The 16579-nt window shown below is 40.2% G+C and overlaps 1 protein-coding gene across 2 annotated transcripts in view; it reads right to left on the reverse strand.

Annotated features, from left to right (window-relative positions):
• Window positions 1-1268: 1268 nt before the first annotated feature.
• The window catches only part of LOC106586054 (interferon regulatory factor 2), a 29598-nt gene continuing 14287 nt past the window's right edge, over window positions 1269-16579 (reverse strand). The window contains exons 9-12 of one of the 2 annotated variants that reach the window (XM_045707408.1): window positions 3568-3662; window positions 2148-2223; window positions 1679-2007; window positions 1269-1546 (exon numbers count right to left, since the gene is read on the reverse strand). In XM_045707408.1, the coding sequence (XP_045563364.1) occupies window positions 1858-2007; window positions 2148-2223; window positions 3568-3662 (321 nt within the window). In that variant the 3' untranslated portion in view covers window positions 1269-1546; window positions 1679-1857. Of the gene's footprint in view, window positions 1547-1678; window positions 2008-2147; window positions 2224-3567; window positions 3663-16579 lie in introns of those variants that run through there. The other variant, XM_045707409.1, reaches the window with a different exon arrangement.

Genomic DNA, 16579 nt, shown 5'->3' on the forward strand with positions numbered 1-16579 from the left:
TGATTCTGCAAAAGCAGATGGTGATCCAAATAAGCAAGGCAACAGTAAACATTTCATCCTCCACGAATGATGCAGCGACCCCCTTGGGCCAACTGAGATATTACGTGTGACTAACACATTTCTGTGGGACCATTATAGCCAGTGTGAGGGCAGATACGCGTGTGAACAACAGGCACAAGTCCGATTTAAAATGTCACATGTCCTGCTCATCAGTACACTCGTAACAACCTGTATTATATCAATTAAGCCACACGTAGCAAATAAGCCATTACATTTTTGTTAATCAAATTCGACACTCATTGACCTCCATACAAAAACGCTTTGCTTCTTCCTCTCTGGTTTGACTCACACCTTTCAGTTATTTACTATAGCTCCCATCTTGTGCCAATCAATGTAATTTTGTAAATACCAAGATCTCTATGGCAAGATGCATCATTCTGCAGCACCCCCTGAAAAATCGGAAAAGAATATATGAATATATATACATTTTTTAATCTTCACAAAAGTAGTGCACAGGGCATTTACTAGTCCTGTATTAGCGGACCGATATAGCCGTCTGTAGCGACCCAAAAATGTAATCTGCCCCCCCGTCTGTCTTGTTTTGTACGCTTTGTACAAAATAATAAAACGCAGAACCACAGGATGTTTCTTAACATAACTCTTTATTAACTAGTTACAACTACATGTTAGCCTATCTCCAACCACGATCAACTGCCCATGACCTAACCGTCTGGGTGGTCTTAACCAATCACCGCACAGTATGATACGGCGGTAAAATGCATCCAATTATAATTCAGTATGTATTCACATATGAATATTACACCGTCGACCAAAAAACATTGCAGCAACCCCCCCCCCAAGACATCTTCCCGGTTCTGTGTCTCTTTCCAATGGCACTGGTGTGTTTGTGTGTGTGACGACCACTGAGAAAGAAGAGTAGCAAATATAGTGTATCATTATATACAGGTCCTGAGATTTCTTTTTTTCCACCTATAATATCAGACAAGAAAGGCAAAGTGAAAACAAGGGGTGGCCTCACTCAGTAAGTGCTTCTGCGCAACAGTCTTTTCTCATAGAGTCATTGATCTGCAGTAAGTGTGAACAGAAAGTAGATCAATTCAGGAATACTACCGTAGTCAACTCTGGGTACCATGTCAGCTAATAAAGCTCTTCAGTATGGAGGGATGACTCGGTCCAATAAGAAAGGAGAGAGAGAGGCTGCTTCCTGGACTATGTCCAATCACAGGAGAGCGAGAGAGTGTCTGCTTTCTGAAAGCAGTGGGTCGCTGTTATCTGGGTGAGACGGGAGAAGACTGCAGAGTTGCAAGGTGATTGGATGGGGCTGGTGAAGAAGGCAGAGCTGCGAGGTGATTGGAGCTTGAGGGAGTGGTGCGAGGGGGAGGTGGGGGACATCTTGTGGGGGCTGTTCAGGTCCCTGTTGTGCAGCTTCCACATGAGCTCCTCGTTCTCCATTGACAGCCGCTTGTTCACCTTGGATTCCTTGTGGAGAGACTCATGCAGCATCACCTGCACTGTGGGCAGTTGTCTGGAAAGGGATGTCAAGACGAGTTAGAGAGGAGAAAACACACATACAGTAGATCCATAGAAGCCCATAGACAAACCAGTCCCAGATTGATTTAAGAACAGAGGAGAAAGAGAGAATGAGGAGTTATTTTACCTTGACAAAGCAGAATTTCTGTCCATGCGGACTTTCAGGTCCTCATTCTCCTGTTGGACCTTTAAGGCATTTGTCCATCTTAACGCTTTTCTCTATCTACAAAAACAACAAAAACATTAAACATGCCAGATGAAATCAACATTGTTTCTGTCTTAAAATGGATGTCTGTGAACTATATGTCATTGACAGTAAATGGGTGGGGTATCTATGGTGCTCATAAGTTTGTCCATCTGCATGAGTTTGTGGTCCTGTTGGTGCAGCTGTTTGTTCTTGATCTCCAATACTACTTTGAGGTTCTCCAGCTCCTGCTCCAGATACAGGGAGTCTTTCTGGAATGGCACAACAAGAGGGCGAGTAACACTTAACGTCTAAATAAGACTCATTAAACTATAAAACATATGTAGAGAATATGTAAAGTCATTGTAGTAAACTATCAAATATATGTAAGGCAAATATAGTAGCATCTCACTTCTAATCCTATTTCTTCAGCCAGTATGAGTGTGATAATTCCAGATGAGGCTTGCCTCTGCCCATAACTGACTTGCCTAGTTAAATGAAGGTTAATTTAAAAAATAATAATAAGTGTTATACAACCATAAATCCATAATCAATCAACAGAGGGCGCCATACGTAGGTGCCAGAAACACCACACTGTAAGCACTATCACAAAACACATGTCATAAATGGTAAATGCCTTGAACCGCACAGCAGGGGCGCATTAAAATTAATCATTGGCTATAAAACTATACACTGTGTGGTATTTTAACTATACACCATGACTCCCACAGTCACAAGCAGGCTGTGGGTCACTGGGTTTATCCTGGTGATACACTAGAGTGGCAGGCAGGGTAGTACAGGGGTCGTTATCTCAATCCCCTTGTGTACATTGTTAGAATGCTGAGAGAAAAGGGCACCCACTTAACACTGGTTATGACCAAAAGCAGACTTTTAAAAAAAGTACTTTTTACTCCATACTTTTTCCCCCTTTACATTTTTTTATGCTTAGCAGGACAGGAACATGGTCCAATTCACCCACTTATCAAGAGAACATCCCTGGTCATCCCTACTGGCTCCGATCTGGCGGACTCACTAAACGATGTCTGAGTGTTGGAGTTTGGCCCTGGCTGTCCGTGCATTTTTAACACAAGAAAATGGTGACGTCTGGTTTGCTTAATATAAGGAATTTGAATATGATTTATACTTGTACTTGTAATTTTACTTTTGATACTTAAGTATATTTTAGCAATTACATTTACTTTTGATACTTAAGTATATTTAAAACCAAATACTTTTAGACTTTTACTCAAGTAGTTATGGGTGACTTTCACTTTTACTTGAGTCGTTTTCTATTAAGGTATATTTACTTTTACTCAAGTACGACAATTGGGTACATTTTCCACCACTGGGAAATAGAGTGTCATTTTGGATGCAAAAAAACCACACTATACATTCTGGAGGTCCTGTATGGCTCAGTTGGTAAAGCATGGCGCTTGCAATGCTAGGACTGTGGGTTTGATTTCTGGGACCATCCATATGTAAATAGTATGCATGCTTAAGTCTGTTTGGATAAAAGCATCTGCTATGGCATATGTTATATTATGGAGGGAGAAGGATAGGGCAGTGCTGTTGCTTAGCGTCATTAAAGCCCAAATCACATCGAGAGACACCCGTCAATGGCGTCAGATTTTCTTGCAAGAGTAGGGAGCACTCACATTGACCACGTAGCATGTCACTCAATGCAAGCGTAATTGTCATGAAAAGCTACAATAAACAGTAGTATTCACTTTTGAAATTGGAGTGAAGTTACAGATGTAACAATGCACAGTCTAGTGGTCTGTAAGATAAGAGTGAATAGTGAGAGAGGTGTTGTGTGTTGGCAGTAGGTCTACCTGATTTCTCTCTGCATCTCACTCCTCCGGTATTCCTCTGCTTTTAGCCTCTGGTTCCAGGTCGTGTTTTCCTCTCTGAGCTCTTGAATCTGGCCCTGAGGAACAACACACATCATGAGGCCACTATTTGTCACAAAGGGTCAATCTGCCATTGCTACATCTATTTTAAATTCATGATATACAGTTGAAGTCGGAAGTTTACATACACTTAGGTTGGAGTCATTAGAACTCGTTAATCAACCACTCCACAAATTTCTTGTTAACAAACTATAGTTTTGGCAAGTCGGTTAAGACATCTACTTTGTGCAGGACACAAGTAATTTTCCCAACAATTGTTTACAGACAGATTATTTCACTTATAATTCACTGTATCACAATTCCAGTGGGTCAGAAGTTTACAAACGCTAAGACAAATTCCTGAAAATTATGACATGGCTTTAGAAGCTTCTGATAGGCTAATTGACATCATTTGAGTCAATTGGAGGTGTACCTGTGGATGTATTTCAAGGCCTACCTTCAAACTCAGTGCCTTTTTGCTTGACATCATGGGGAAATCAACATAAATCAGCCAAGACCTCAGAAAATAAATTGTAGACCTCCATAAGTCTGGTTCATCCTTGGGAGCAATTTCTAAATGCCTGAAGGTACCACGTTCATCTGTACAAACAATAGTACGCAAGTATAAACACCATGGGACCACGCAGCCATCGTACCGCTCAGGAAGAAGATGCGTTCTGTCTCCTAGAGATGAACGTACTTTGGTGCGAAAAGTACAAATCAATCCCAGAACAACAGCAAAGGACCGTGTGAAGATGCTGGAGGAAACAGATACAAAAGTATCTATGTCCACAGTAAAATGAGTCCAATAGCAACATAACCTGAAAGGCCACTCAGCAAGGAGGAAGCCACTGCTCCAAAACCGCCATAAAAAAGCCAGACTACGGTTTGCAACTGCACATGGGGACAAAGATCGTACTTTTTGGAGAAATGTCCTCTGGTCTGATGAAACAAAAATAGAACTGTTTGGCCATAATGACCATTGTTATGTTTGGAGGAAAAAGTGGGAGGCTTGCAAGCCGAAGAACACCATCTCAACTGTGAAGCACAGGGGTGGCAGCATCATGTCGTGGGGGTGCTTTACTGCAGGAGGGACTGGTGCACTTCACAAAATAGATGGCATTATGAGGTAGGAAAATGATGTGGATATATTGAAGCAACATCTCAAGACATCAGTCAGGAAGTTAAAGCTTGGTCGCAAATGGGTCTTCCAAATGGACAATGACCCCAAGCATACTTCCAAAGTTGTGGCAAAATGGCTTAACCTGTTGGGGTGTAGGGGGCAGTATTTTCACGGCCGGATGAAAAACGTACCCAATTTAAACAGGTTACTACTCTGGCCCAGAAACTAGAATATGCATATTATTAGAAGATTTGGATAGAAAACACTCTGAAGTTTCTAAAGCTGTTTGAATGGTGTCTGTGAGTATAACAGAACTCATATGGCAGGCAAAAACCTGAGAAAAAGTCAACCAGGAAGTGGAGGATCTGAGAATTGTAGTTCTTCTTTCTAGTCCCTTTCGAAACTACAGTATCTGTGGGGTTACGTTGCACTTCCTAAGGCTTCCATTGGCTGTCAAAAGCCTTCAGAAAGTTGTTTCAGCATTCTCCTGTCACTGGGCAGATAATAGGAGCTCAGTTACTGAGTGGACTGCCTGGCAACAAAGGGATTGGATATGCGCGGTCCCGCGAGCATACTGTTCCATCTATTTCTCCTTGAATGAATACGCTATTGTCCGGTTGGAATATTATCGCAATTTTACATTAAAAATACCATAAAGATTGATTTTAAACAACAGCGTTTGACATGCTTCTAAGTACGGTAATGGAACATTTTTGCTTTTCATCTCTGGTACCGTGCTCGCGCGTTATGCCTTTGGATAGTGCTCTGAACGCACGAACAAAACGGAGGTATTTGGACATAAATATGGATTATTTCGAACAAAAACAACATTTCTTGTGGAAGTAGCAGTCCTGGGAGTGCATTCTGACGAAGATCAGCAAAGGTAAGAGAATATTTCTAATAGTAATTCTGAGTTTAGGTGGCCCCGAACTTGGCGGGTGTCTGTATAGCTTGCTGTGATGGCTGAGCTATGTACTCAGAATATTGAAAAATGTGCTTTCTCCGTAAAGCGATTTTAAAATCTGACACCAGGAGTAGTCTATAATTCTTTAAATAATTGTTATATATTTTGTCAACGTTTATGATGAGTATTTTTGTAAATTGATGCGCACATTCACCGGAAGTTTTGGTGGGAATACATTTTCTGAACATCACGTGCCAATGTAAAATGCTGTTTTTGGATAATTATGAACTTTATCAAACAAAACATACATGTATTGTGTAACATGATGTCCTAGGAGTGTCATCTGATGAAGATCGTCAAAGGTTAGTGCTTCATTTAGCTGTGTTTTGGGTTTTATTGACACATGTCCTTGCTTGGAAAATGGCTGTGTGATTTATTTTTGGCAGGGTACTCTCCTGACATAATCTAATGTTTTGCTTTCGCTGTAAAGCCTTTTTGAAATCGGACAATGTGGTTACATCAAGGAGAAGTGTATCTTTAAAATGGTGTAAAATAGTTGTACGTTTGAGAAAGTTGAATTATGACATTTTGTTGTTTATGAATTTGCCACTAGCTAGCGTCCCACATAGCCCATAGAAGTTAAGGACAACAAAGTCAAGGTATTGGAGTGGCCATCACAAAGCCCTGACCTCAATCTTACAGAACATTTGTGGGCAGAAATGAAAAGCGTGTGCAAGCAAGGAGGCCTACAACCCTGACTCAGTTACTCCAGCTCTGTCAAGAGGAATGGGCCAAAATTCAACTGTGGGAAGCTTGTGGAAGGCTTCCCGAAACGTTTGACCCAAGTTAAAACATTTAAAGGCAATGCTACCAAGTACTAATTGAGTGCATGTAATCTTCTGACCCACTGGGAATGTGATGAAAGAAATAAAAGCTGAAATAAATCATTCTCTCCTATTATTCTGATATTTCACATTGTTAAAATAAAGTGGTGATCTTAACTGGCCTAAGACAGGAATTTTTACTCTGATTAAATGTCAGGAATAATGAAAAACTGAGTTTAAATGTATTTGGCTAAGGTGTATGTAAACTTCCAACTTCAACTGTACCATTGATTCTTGAAGAAAATGCTTCATGAGCTTTCTTAGTCTTACCCCATCAGAACCTCAAATAAGTAAATGTAAAACACTGTATAGCCTCAAAACATGGTTCAACTATAATTTATATAATGGATTATTTGGTTCCTGGATGCTGATTGGTTGATAGCAGGGAGTTGTAGCACCTCATTCCCTGCATTCCATGGGTAATGCCTGTTAACGGATTTAATTCGATTTATCAATGGTCATCCACTGTCCCACAGCCCAGCCAGTCTATCTATAAACTCCATCTCCCCTGGAAAAGTGTCAAGACAATATTTCCCCATGCTACTGTAACAACTGTTGAATTTCTTGTTGTATAATTACACAAAATCTGAATAGTGCCCATGACTGATATTATACATTCCTTTTGTTGTTGTAAGTGACCTTTTTAATGTCGCACACTTCCTTCTCCTTCTGCATTCAGGGGGAATGCAAGCCGAAGAACACCATCAACACTGTGAAGCACGAGGGTGGCAGCATCATGTTGTCGGGGTGCTTTGCTGCAGGAGGGACTGGTGCACTTCACAAAATAGATGGCATTATGAGGTATTCCTCCTATTCCCTTTCTACTGTATCTATGTGGAAGAGGTATGTTACTGAAAAATGTTGCCAAGAAAATCATAATCAATCCTATATGTTAAAACAGATACTGAGTTTAGATTGTCACTGACATTGTAATACTATGGTGTTCTACCAGTATATTGTGATATTAATGCATTTAATCCATTTAACTTTTTATCTGTTGATTTGTGAATGCTGTACATGCTAGCTAGTAACTGTACTTCTCTCTGTACATGTCGTCATTGGGCTAGCATGGCTATTCATGTCTCTTTGTTGTTAATTGTACTAGAGAGCAGTTGGTGCATAAGGGCAGCACAACATTCCATTTATAGATGTTTGTTTCTTTATCAGGTATGTGATGTGTTTTTGTTTTTTTATAATATTTTGACGATATTTTGTATATATTGTATCGTTGTCAAGAGAGATGAATGGTATTCTTACCCTTTCTACTGTATCTATGTGGATGAGAGGATTAGAGCAGTACAACATTACATTTATGGATATTGTTTGTTTCTTTATCAGCAAAAACAAAATATCAACACCAACCCAGATCCTTTTTTTGTAGCATGTTAGGAGAATTTACGCAGCAGGTTAGGATAATTAACAGAGCACATTAGGAGACTACAAAGTTCATTTTATTTATTTATTTCACCTTTATTTAACCAGGTAGGCCAGTTGAGAACAAGTTCTCATTTACAACTATGACCTGGCCAAGATAAAGCAAAGCAGTGCAACAAAAAGAACACATTTACACATAAACAAATGTACAGTCAAAAACACAATAGAAAAATCGAGGTACAGTGTGTGCAAATGTAGAACAGTAGGGAGGTAAGGCAATAAATAGGACAGAGGCGAAATAATTACAATTTAGCATTAACACTGGAGTGATAGATGTGCAGATGATGATGTGCAAGTAGAGATACTGGGGTGCAAAAGAGCAAGAGGATAAATAACAATATGGGGATGAGGTAGTTGGATGTGCTATTTACAGATTGGCTGTGTACAGGTACAGTGATCGATAAGCTGCTCTGACAGCTGATGCTTAAAGTTAGAGAGGTAGATATAAGACTCCAGCTTCAGTGATTTTTGCAGTTCGTTCCAGTCATTGGCAGCAGAGAACTGGAAGGAAAGGCGCCCAAAGGAAGTGTTGGCTTTGAGGATGACCAGTGAAATATACCTGCTGGAGCGCGTGCTACGGGTGGGTGTTGCTATGGTGACCAGTGAGCTGAGGTAAGGCGGGGCTTACCTAGCAAAGACTTATAGATTACCTGGAGCCAGTGGGTTTGGTGACGAATATGTAGTGAGGGTCAGCCAACGAGAGCATACAGGTTGCAGTGGTGGGTAGTATATGGGGCTTTGGTGACAAAACAGATGGAACTGTGATAGACTACATCCAGTTTGCTGAGTAGAGTGTTGGAGGCTATTTTGTAAATTATTTAGCATGAGTCCCCAGATTCTCAAAAGGTTCTACAGCTGCACCATTGAGAGCATCCTGACAGTTGCATCATCGCCTGGTATGGGAACTGCTCGGCATCTGACCGTAATGCGCTACAGATGGTATAACCAGGCATCCTCTACTGATGGAATGAGGTCAATATCCTTCCAGGATACACGGGCCAGGTCGATTAGAAAGGCCTGCTCGCTGAAGTGTTTTAGGGAGCGTTTGACAGTGATGAGGGGTGGTAGTTTGACCGCAGACCCATTACGGACGCATGCAATGATCGCTGAGATCCTGGTTGAAGACAGCAGAGGTGTATTTAGAGGGCAGGTTGTGACATAAGATTTAATCGCACAATTGTTCTCTCTCGCCCCTATCGGTCATCTCTCCCAATCTGTAGCTCAAATGAGCATGGTTCATATATTTTGATGTGTTTCAAAACATCACATTCTCTGTCACAGTCTGGAAAGAGGGAAAGGCCACTGCGTGTCTCAAACCTCTTAAGAATCGTACCGTTTTTTTCAAATTTCGCCTAAAACAACATACCCAAATCTGACTGCCTGTAGCTCAGGACTTGAAGCAAGGATATGCATATTCTTGATACCATTTGAAAGGAAACAGTTTGAAGTTTGTGGAAATGTGAAATTAATGTAGGAGAATATAACACATTAGATCACGTAAAAAATAATACAAACAAAAAACATGTTTTAAAAAAATAAATTCTAATCATCTTTGAAACGCAATACAAAGGCCTTAAAAACCTGTTGGGGCTAGGGGGCAGTATTGTCACTTTCGTATGAAATACATGCCCATATTAAACTGCCTCCTACTCAAACTCAGAAGCTAGGATATGCATATTATTAGTAGATTTGGATAGAAAACACTCTAAAGTTTCCAAAACTGTTTGAATGACGTCTGTGAGTAAAACAGAATATGGCAGGCAAAACCCTGAGAAGATTCCAAGCAGGAAATGAAAATCTGGTTCCTGTAGTTTTCTCAAGTCCTTGCCTTTCTGACACACAGTGAGTTAGGACTCAAATAGCACTTCCTAAGGCTTCCACTAGATGTCAACAGTCTTAGAAAGTAGTTTGAGCCTTTTGCGGTAAACACAGACCGAAGGAGAACGCTGGTAAGCAGGTGCCCTGAAAATCACATCAGTTCATAAGGCGCGTTCATGTGAGAAATCCACTGCGTTCCATAAGGTTTTTCAAGGCAATGCAAACGTCCGGTTGGAATATTACTGAAGTTTCACGTTCTCAAGGCCCTAAAGATTGATGCTATACAACGTTTGACATGTTTGAACGAACGTAAATAGAACTTTTTCTTGACTTCCGTCGTCACTGTTTCCCTCGCCCTACATTTTGAGTAGCCTACAGAACGAGCGAACAACATGGAGTTATTTGGACATAAATCATGAACTTTATCGAACAAAACATTTATTGTGGACCTGGGATTCCTGGAAGTGCCTTCTGATGAAGATTATTAAAGGTAAGTGAATATTTATAATGCTATTTATGCGTTTAGATGACTCCAAGATGGCCGGTGTTTATAATTGCCTGCTGTTTTTTTCTGACCACAGTACTCAGATTATTGCAAAGTGTGCTCTCCCAGTAAAGTTATTTTGAAATCTGTCAACGCGATTGCATTCAGGAGATGTTAATCTATAAATCTTTGAATAACAGTTTAATATTTTATCAACGTTAATGAATAGTATTTTTTTATTTGTTGTGCTGATTCACCGACAGTATTGGAGGGAAAATATTTTCTGAACATCACACGCCACTGTAAAATGCTGTTTTTGGATATAAATATGAACTTGATAGAACAAAAAATGCATGTATTGTCTAACATAATGTCCTAGGAGTGTCATCTGATGAAGATTGTCAAAGGTTAGTGCATCATTTTAGCTGGTTTTCTGCTTTTGGTGACGCCTGTTCTTGCATTGAAAATGGCTGTGTGTAATGTTTTGTCTATGTACTGTCCTAACATAATCTAACTTTATGCTTTCACCGTAAAGCCTTTTTGAAATCGGACAACGTGGTTAGATTAACCTGTTAGGGCTAGGGGGCAGTATTGACACGGCTGGATAAAAAACGTACCCGATTTAATCTGGTTACCACTCCTACCCAGTAACTAGAATATCCATATACTTATTACATATGGATAGAAAACACCCTAAAGTTTCTAAAACTGTTTGAATGGTGTCTGTGAGTATAACAGAACTCAAATGGCAGGTCAAAACCTGAGAGATTCCTTTACAGGAAGTGGCCTGTCTGACCATTTCTGGAACTTCTTTGCCATCTCTATCTTTTACTAAGGATCTCTGCTCTAACGTGACACTTCCTACGTCGTCCATAGGCGCTCAGAGCCCGGGAAAAACCTGAATGTCGTCATCCCAGCCCCAGGCTGAAACACATTATCGCCTTTCTCAAGTGGCCGATCAAGGGACTCTGGGCTTAGGCGCGTGACCTGACCGCCCCCGTCTTTGTGATTTTTTCCTCTGTTTGCCGAAAAGGAGATTCCCGGTCGGAATATTATCGCTTTCTACGAGAAAAATTGCATAAAAATTGATTTTAAACAGCGGTTGACATGCTTCGAAGTACGGTAATGGAATATTTAGAATTTTTTGTCACGAATTGCGCCATGCGCGCGACCCTTCTTTACCATTTCGGATAGTGTCTGGAACGCATACGAACAAAACGCCGCTATTCGGATATAACGATGGATTATTTTGGACCAAACCAACATTTGTTATTGAAGTAGCAGTCCTGGGAGTGCATTCTGACGAAGACAACAAAAGGTAATCAAACTTTTATAATAGTAAATATGATTATGGTGAGTGCTAAACTTGCCGGGTGTCTAAATAGCTAGCCCGTGATGCCTGGGCTATGTACTTAGAATATTGCAAAATGTGCTTTCACCAAAAAGCTATTTTAAAATCGGACATATCGAGTGCATAGAGGAGGTCTGTATCTATAATTCTTAAAATAATTGTTATGCTTTTTGTGAACGTTTATCGTGAGTAATTTAGTAAAATGTTAGCGAATTCCCCGGAAGTTTGCGGGGGGTATGCTAGTTCTGAACGTCACATGCTAATGTAAAAAGCTGGTTTTTGATATAAATATGAACTTGATTGAACAAAACATGCATGTATTGTATAACATAATGTCCTAGGGTTGTCATCTGATGAAGATCATCAAAGGTTAGTGTTGCATTTAGCTGTCTTCTGGTTTTTTGTGACATTATATGCTAGCTTGAAAAATGGGTGTCTGATTATTTCTGGCTTGGTACTCTGCTGACATAATCTAATGTTTTGCTTTCGTTGTAAAGCCTTTTTGAAATCGGACAGTGTGGTTAGATTAATGAGAGTCTTGTCTTTAAATAGCTGTAAAATAGTCATATGTTTGAGAAATTGAAGTAATAGGATTTTTAAGGTTTTGAAAATCGCGCCACAGGCTTCAAGTGGCTGTTACGTAGTTGGGACGAATTCGTCCCGCCTAGCCCATAGAGGTTAAGGAGATGTTTATCTTTCAAATGGAGTAAAATAGTTGTATGTTTGAGAAATTTGAATTATGACATTTTGTTGTTTTCAAATTTGGCGCTCTGATATTTCACTGGCTGTTGATAGTGTGTACCGTGGGTGGGACGCTAGCGTCCCACGTAGCCCATAGAAGTTAACATAATATTGCAGTTTAGGTGCAATTTAGATTTTGGACACTAGATGGCAGCAGTATGTGTGCAAAGTTTCATACTGATCCAGTGAAGCATTGCAATACTAGACAATATTTTACATGAAGTGTGCCAAATTGGTCCATTGATACATTTTCAAGTACATAACTATAGAGAACATACAAAAAGTATATGGTGTAAGTTTACACACTGCCAGGAATGTCATACATGATGGGTCATTAGCTTATACACTAACTTTCACACATCTAGATGGCTGGGCAGGGTGGGTGTGGAGCCAGACACAGCAGGGGTTCAAACTGTAGAACCCAGTTCCTACATTTGAATATAAAAATGTATTTTATCAAACAAAACTATGCACATTTATTTCTGGGACACTCAGGACGGGAGCAAGATTACTGAATGCAAGGTCATTATTTACCTTCAGAGGTGAATATATCAAACCAATTGTCGTGATACATTTTTTGTTGTTGTGCACTCTCCTCATACAATAGCATGGTATTTTTTCACTGTAATAGCTACTGTAAATTGGACATTAGCTCAACCATCCCGGTATAGGGACAAACCGATCCGTAGAGGTTAGTCAGTCTTTCAGCCATTTCAAGGTTTCCCCCTTCAGGGTGTCTTCTCCAATCCTTTCTGAGAAAGAGGCGATGAGAGAAGATGCAAGGAATCGAGGAAAGATGAATTGAGAAAGAAGCCCATATTTCTTCCACCAGGAAGTGAAAGTCAGCTGCTGTCTTCACAAGCTGTTCCTGGGGTATTATGGGATTGCATCTGCTAACTCCACACAGTTCATACTGATGGTTCAGCAGCACTATATTTGTTGTCTTTTTTACCACAAATCACTCACCTTTTTTAACCTGTTATGGCTAGGGGGCAGTATTTTCACGGCCCGGATAAAAAATGTACCCGATTTAATCTGATTATTACTCCTGCCCAGAAACTAGAATATGCATATAATTATTAGCTTTGGATAGAAAACACTCCAAAGTTTCTAAAACTGTTTGAATGGTGTCTGTGAGTATAACAGAACTCATTTGGCAGGCCAAAACCTGAGAAGATTCCATGCAGGAAGTGCCCTGTCTGACAATTTCTTGCCCTTCTTGATTATCTCTATCCAATACAGGGGATCTCTGCTGTTACGTGACACTTCCTACGGCTCCCATGGGCTCTCAGAAGGCGGCAAAAACCTGAATTGTGGCTTTGCAGGCTCTGGCTGAAAAAAAGTAGCGCGTTTGGATAGTGGCTGGTCACAGTACTGTGAGACTCAGGCTCGTGCTCGAGTCGACCCCATGTTTTTATTTTCTCTCTCTTTGTACTAAAACACAGATTCCCGGTCGGAATATTATCGCTTTTTTTACGAGAAAAATGGCATAAAAAATTTATTTTAAACAGCGGTTGACATGCTTCGAAGTACGGTAATGGAATATTTAGATTTTTTTTTTGTCACGAAACGCGTCGGGCGCGTCACCCTTCTTTACCCTTTCGGATAGTGTCTTGAACGCACGAACAAAACGCCGCTATTTGGATATAACTATGGATTATTTTGAACCAAACCAACATTTGTTATTGAAGTAGAAGTCCTGGGAGTGCATTCTGACGAAGAACAGCAAAGGTAATAACATTTTTCTTATAGTAAATCTGACTTTGGTGAGGACTAAACTTGGTGGGTGTCTAAATAGCTAGCCCTGTGATGCCGGGCTATCTACTTAGAATATTGCAAAATGTGCTTTCACCGAAAAGCTATTTTAAAATCGGACATAGCGAGTGCATAGAGGAGTTCTGTATCTATAATTCTTAAAATAATTGTTGTGTTTTTTGTGATCGTTTATCGTGAGTAATTTAGTAAATTCACCGGAAGTTTGCGGGGGGTATGCTAGTTCTGAACGTCACATGCTAATGTAAAAAGCTGGTTTTTGATATAAATATGAACTTGATTGAACAAAACATGCATGTATTGTATAACATAATGTCCTAAGATTGTCATCTGATGAAGATCATCAAAGGTTAGTGCTGCATTTAGCTGTGGTTTGGGTTTATGTGACATTATATGCTAGCTTGAAAAATGGGTGTCTGATTATTTCTGGCTGGGTACTCTGCTGACATAATCTAATGTTTTGCTTTCGTTGTAAAGCCTTTTTGAAATCGGACAGTGTGGTTAGATTAACGAGAGTCTTGTCTTTAAAATGGTGTAAAATAGTCATATGTTTGAGAAATTGAAGTAATAGCATTTCTAAGGTATTTGAATAACGCACCACGGGATTCCACTGGCTGTTACGTAGGTGGGACGAAATCGTCCCACTGGCCCTAGAGAAGTTAAACAAGTCCAACAGGTAAGTAGACCGTCTCTTTGAAGTTTAAAATCGGCAGATTTTAGGAGGACCCTTCTTCACGAGGAGACCAACGCTTCCCAACAAGAAACACAGCAAGGCGAAGGACATATAAATACAAATCTTCAGAAAAAAATGACGTTACGGTGAGTCCCCCATATCCAAACTGAAAAAGTAATGCTGCGGCGATTCCCATGCTGATGGCAGGCAAAGAAACGAAAAGATGAACCGACGGAGATGGGGGCATCGGTGCTGCTGCTGCTCCTGCCGGCAAAATGCATGTTGCTGTCAATGACATCTCAACACCAACAAGAGGACAGGCTTCGTGTTCCTCGCAGTTGGATCTTCATTCATAAGCATAAACCGTTAGGGAGAGAAGGCACCCCGATATTGGACCAGGCTTAGAGAAAATACTGGCTGTTAGTCTTTTAACGTTAGGTCCATTTGAAAGGCTACGCTTTGACATCATTCTATGGCCCTAACTAGTCTGCTCTGCCATCAGATTTGCATTGTAAATCAAGCAAGGTCTTGGTGCCTCATGTAAAAAAAATTATCTCAAAATTAGCTAGCCTGTTGCTGCCAGACTACTAACTAGTTAGGTTATGAAACTCGCTACCAAATGCAATGAATTAACGTTAAATAACTTAGCTAGCGTTGCGTTTGCAGCTAACGTTAGAAAGATTCTTGCTAACACACTCACCAGCAATTAGTTAGCTAGCTATTACGATTGCTACCTGAAACATACATTTATCGCTATATTTAATCATTTATATATATAAATATCAACATGCCTCTGGTTGTCAAATTCCTATTTCTGTGTTCTCGACGGCAGGCGGATTTTTATAGATCGCCCTCTATCTTTGGTCCGTGCTGTCCAGTGTTGCCAACTAATTTTCAGGGTCAGTTGCTAGAGGCAGGTTGATTTGTTGCTAAAAGTTGCTAAATTACGTTGTGATGTCATTGCGTGATAACGTAAAACTGCGTCATTACGTATAATACACAATAAAGTGACTCAAATTGACTGGCCATCTCAGAGCAAAATATGATTTGACACTTGTTCAGGTTCAGACGACCACTATTTTCTGTACTTCTGGCTGTACAATTTTGATTGAGACATGTTGATCAATGTTGTAAGTTATGTTCAAGATCAAACATTCAAGATCAAACTATATTCACTGGGTTTGGCTCGTCGAACCCGTACTACTGCTGCTGCAGTCAGCCAACAATGACTTGCAATTTGCTGAAATTGCTGCTGGCATGCTGCTGACGTCACTCACAATGCACTTTTGCAGCCAGGCATGTGTGTTGTGACTGAGTGTGAGACAGAGAAATCGTTTTTGTGTCATTTAGAGGGAAAATGCTTGCATTTTAGCATTTGAGTCACTTTTCAAAAGTTGCTAAAAGTTCCAAATACATTTTTAAAGTAGCTAAATTTGTTGCTAGGTGTTGTTTGAAAAAAAGTTGCCAGGGTAGTCTGAAAAGTTGCTAAATCTAGCAACAAAATTGCTAAATTGGCATCATTGGTGCTGTCTGGGGTCCATTGGACGTCGTCTTTGTCACGTCCCCCCCAAGTTTAAATATGAAGTGGTGGGGGGTATGGACGTCTCATGGATTCCAGATATTCATTACGCTGAAACGGAAGGAAACAAGGAGGAACCAATCTGAATTTGTCCAATAGAAACTCTCGTTTTATTTTTGTGGTGCAACTGCATTAAAAAGATCGCTTTGACCACGTGCTTTAAGACCCAAACGGCGTTCCATACTTGTACT

This window comes from Salmo salar, chromosome ssa25, assembly GCF_905237065.1.
Source record: "Salmo salar chromosome ssa25, Ssal_v3.1, whole genome shotgun sequence".
Classification (NCBI taxonomy): Eukaryota; Metazoa; Chordata; class Actinopteri; order Salmoniformes; family Salmonidae; genus Salmo; species Salmo salar.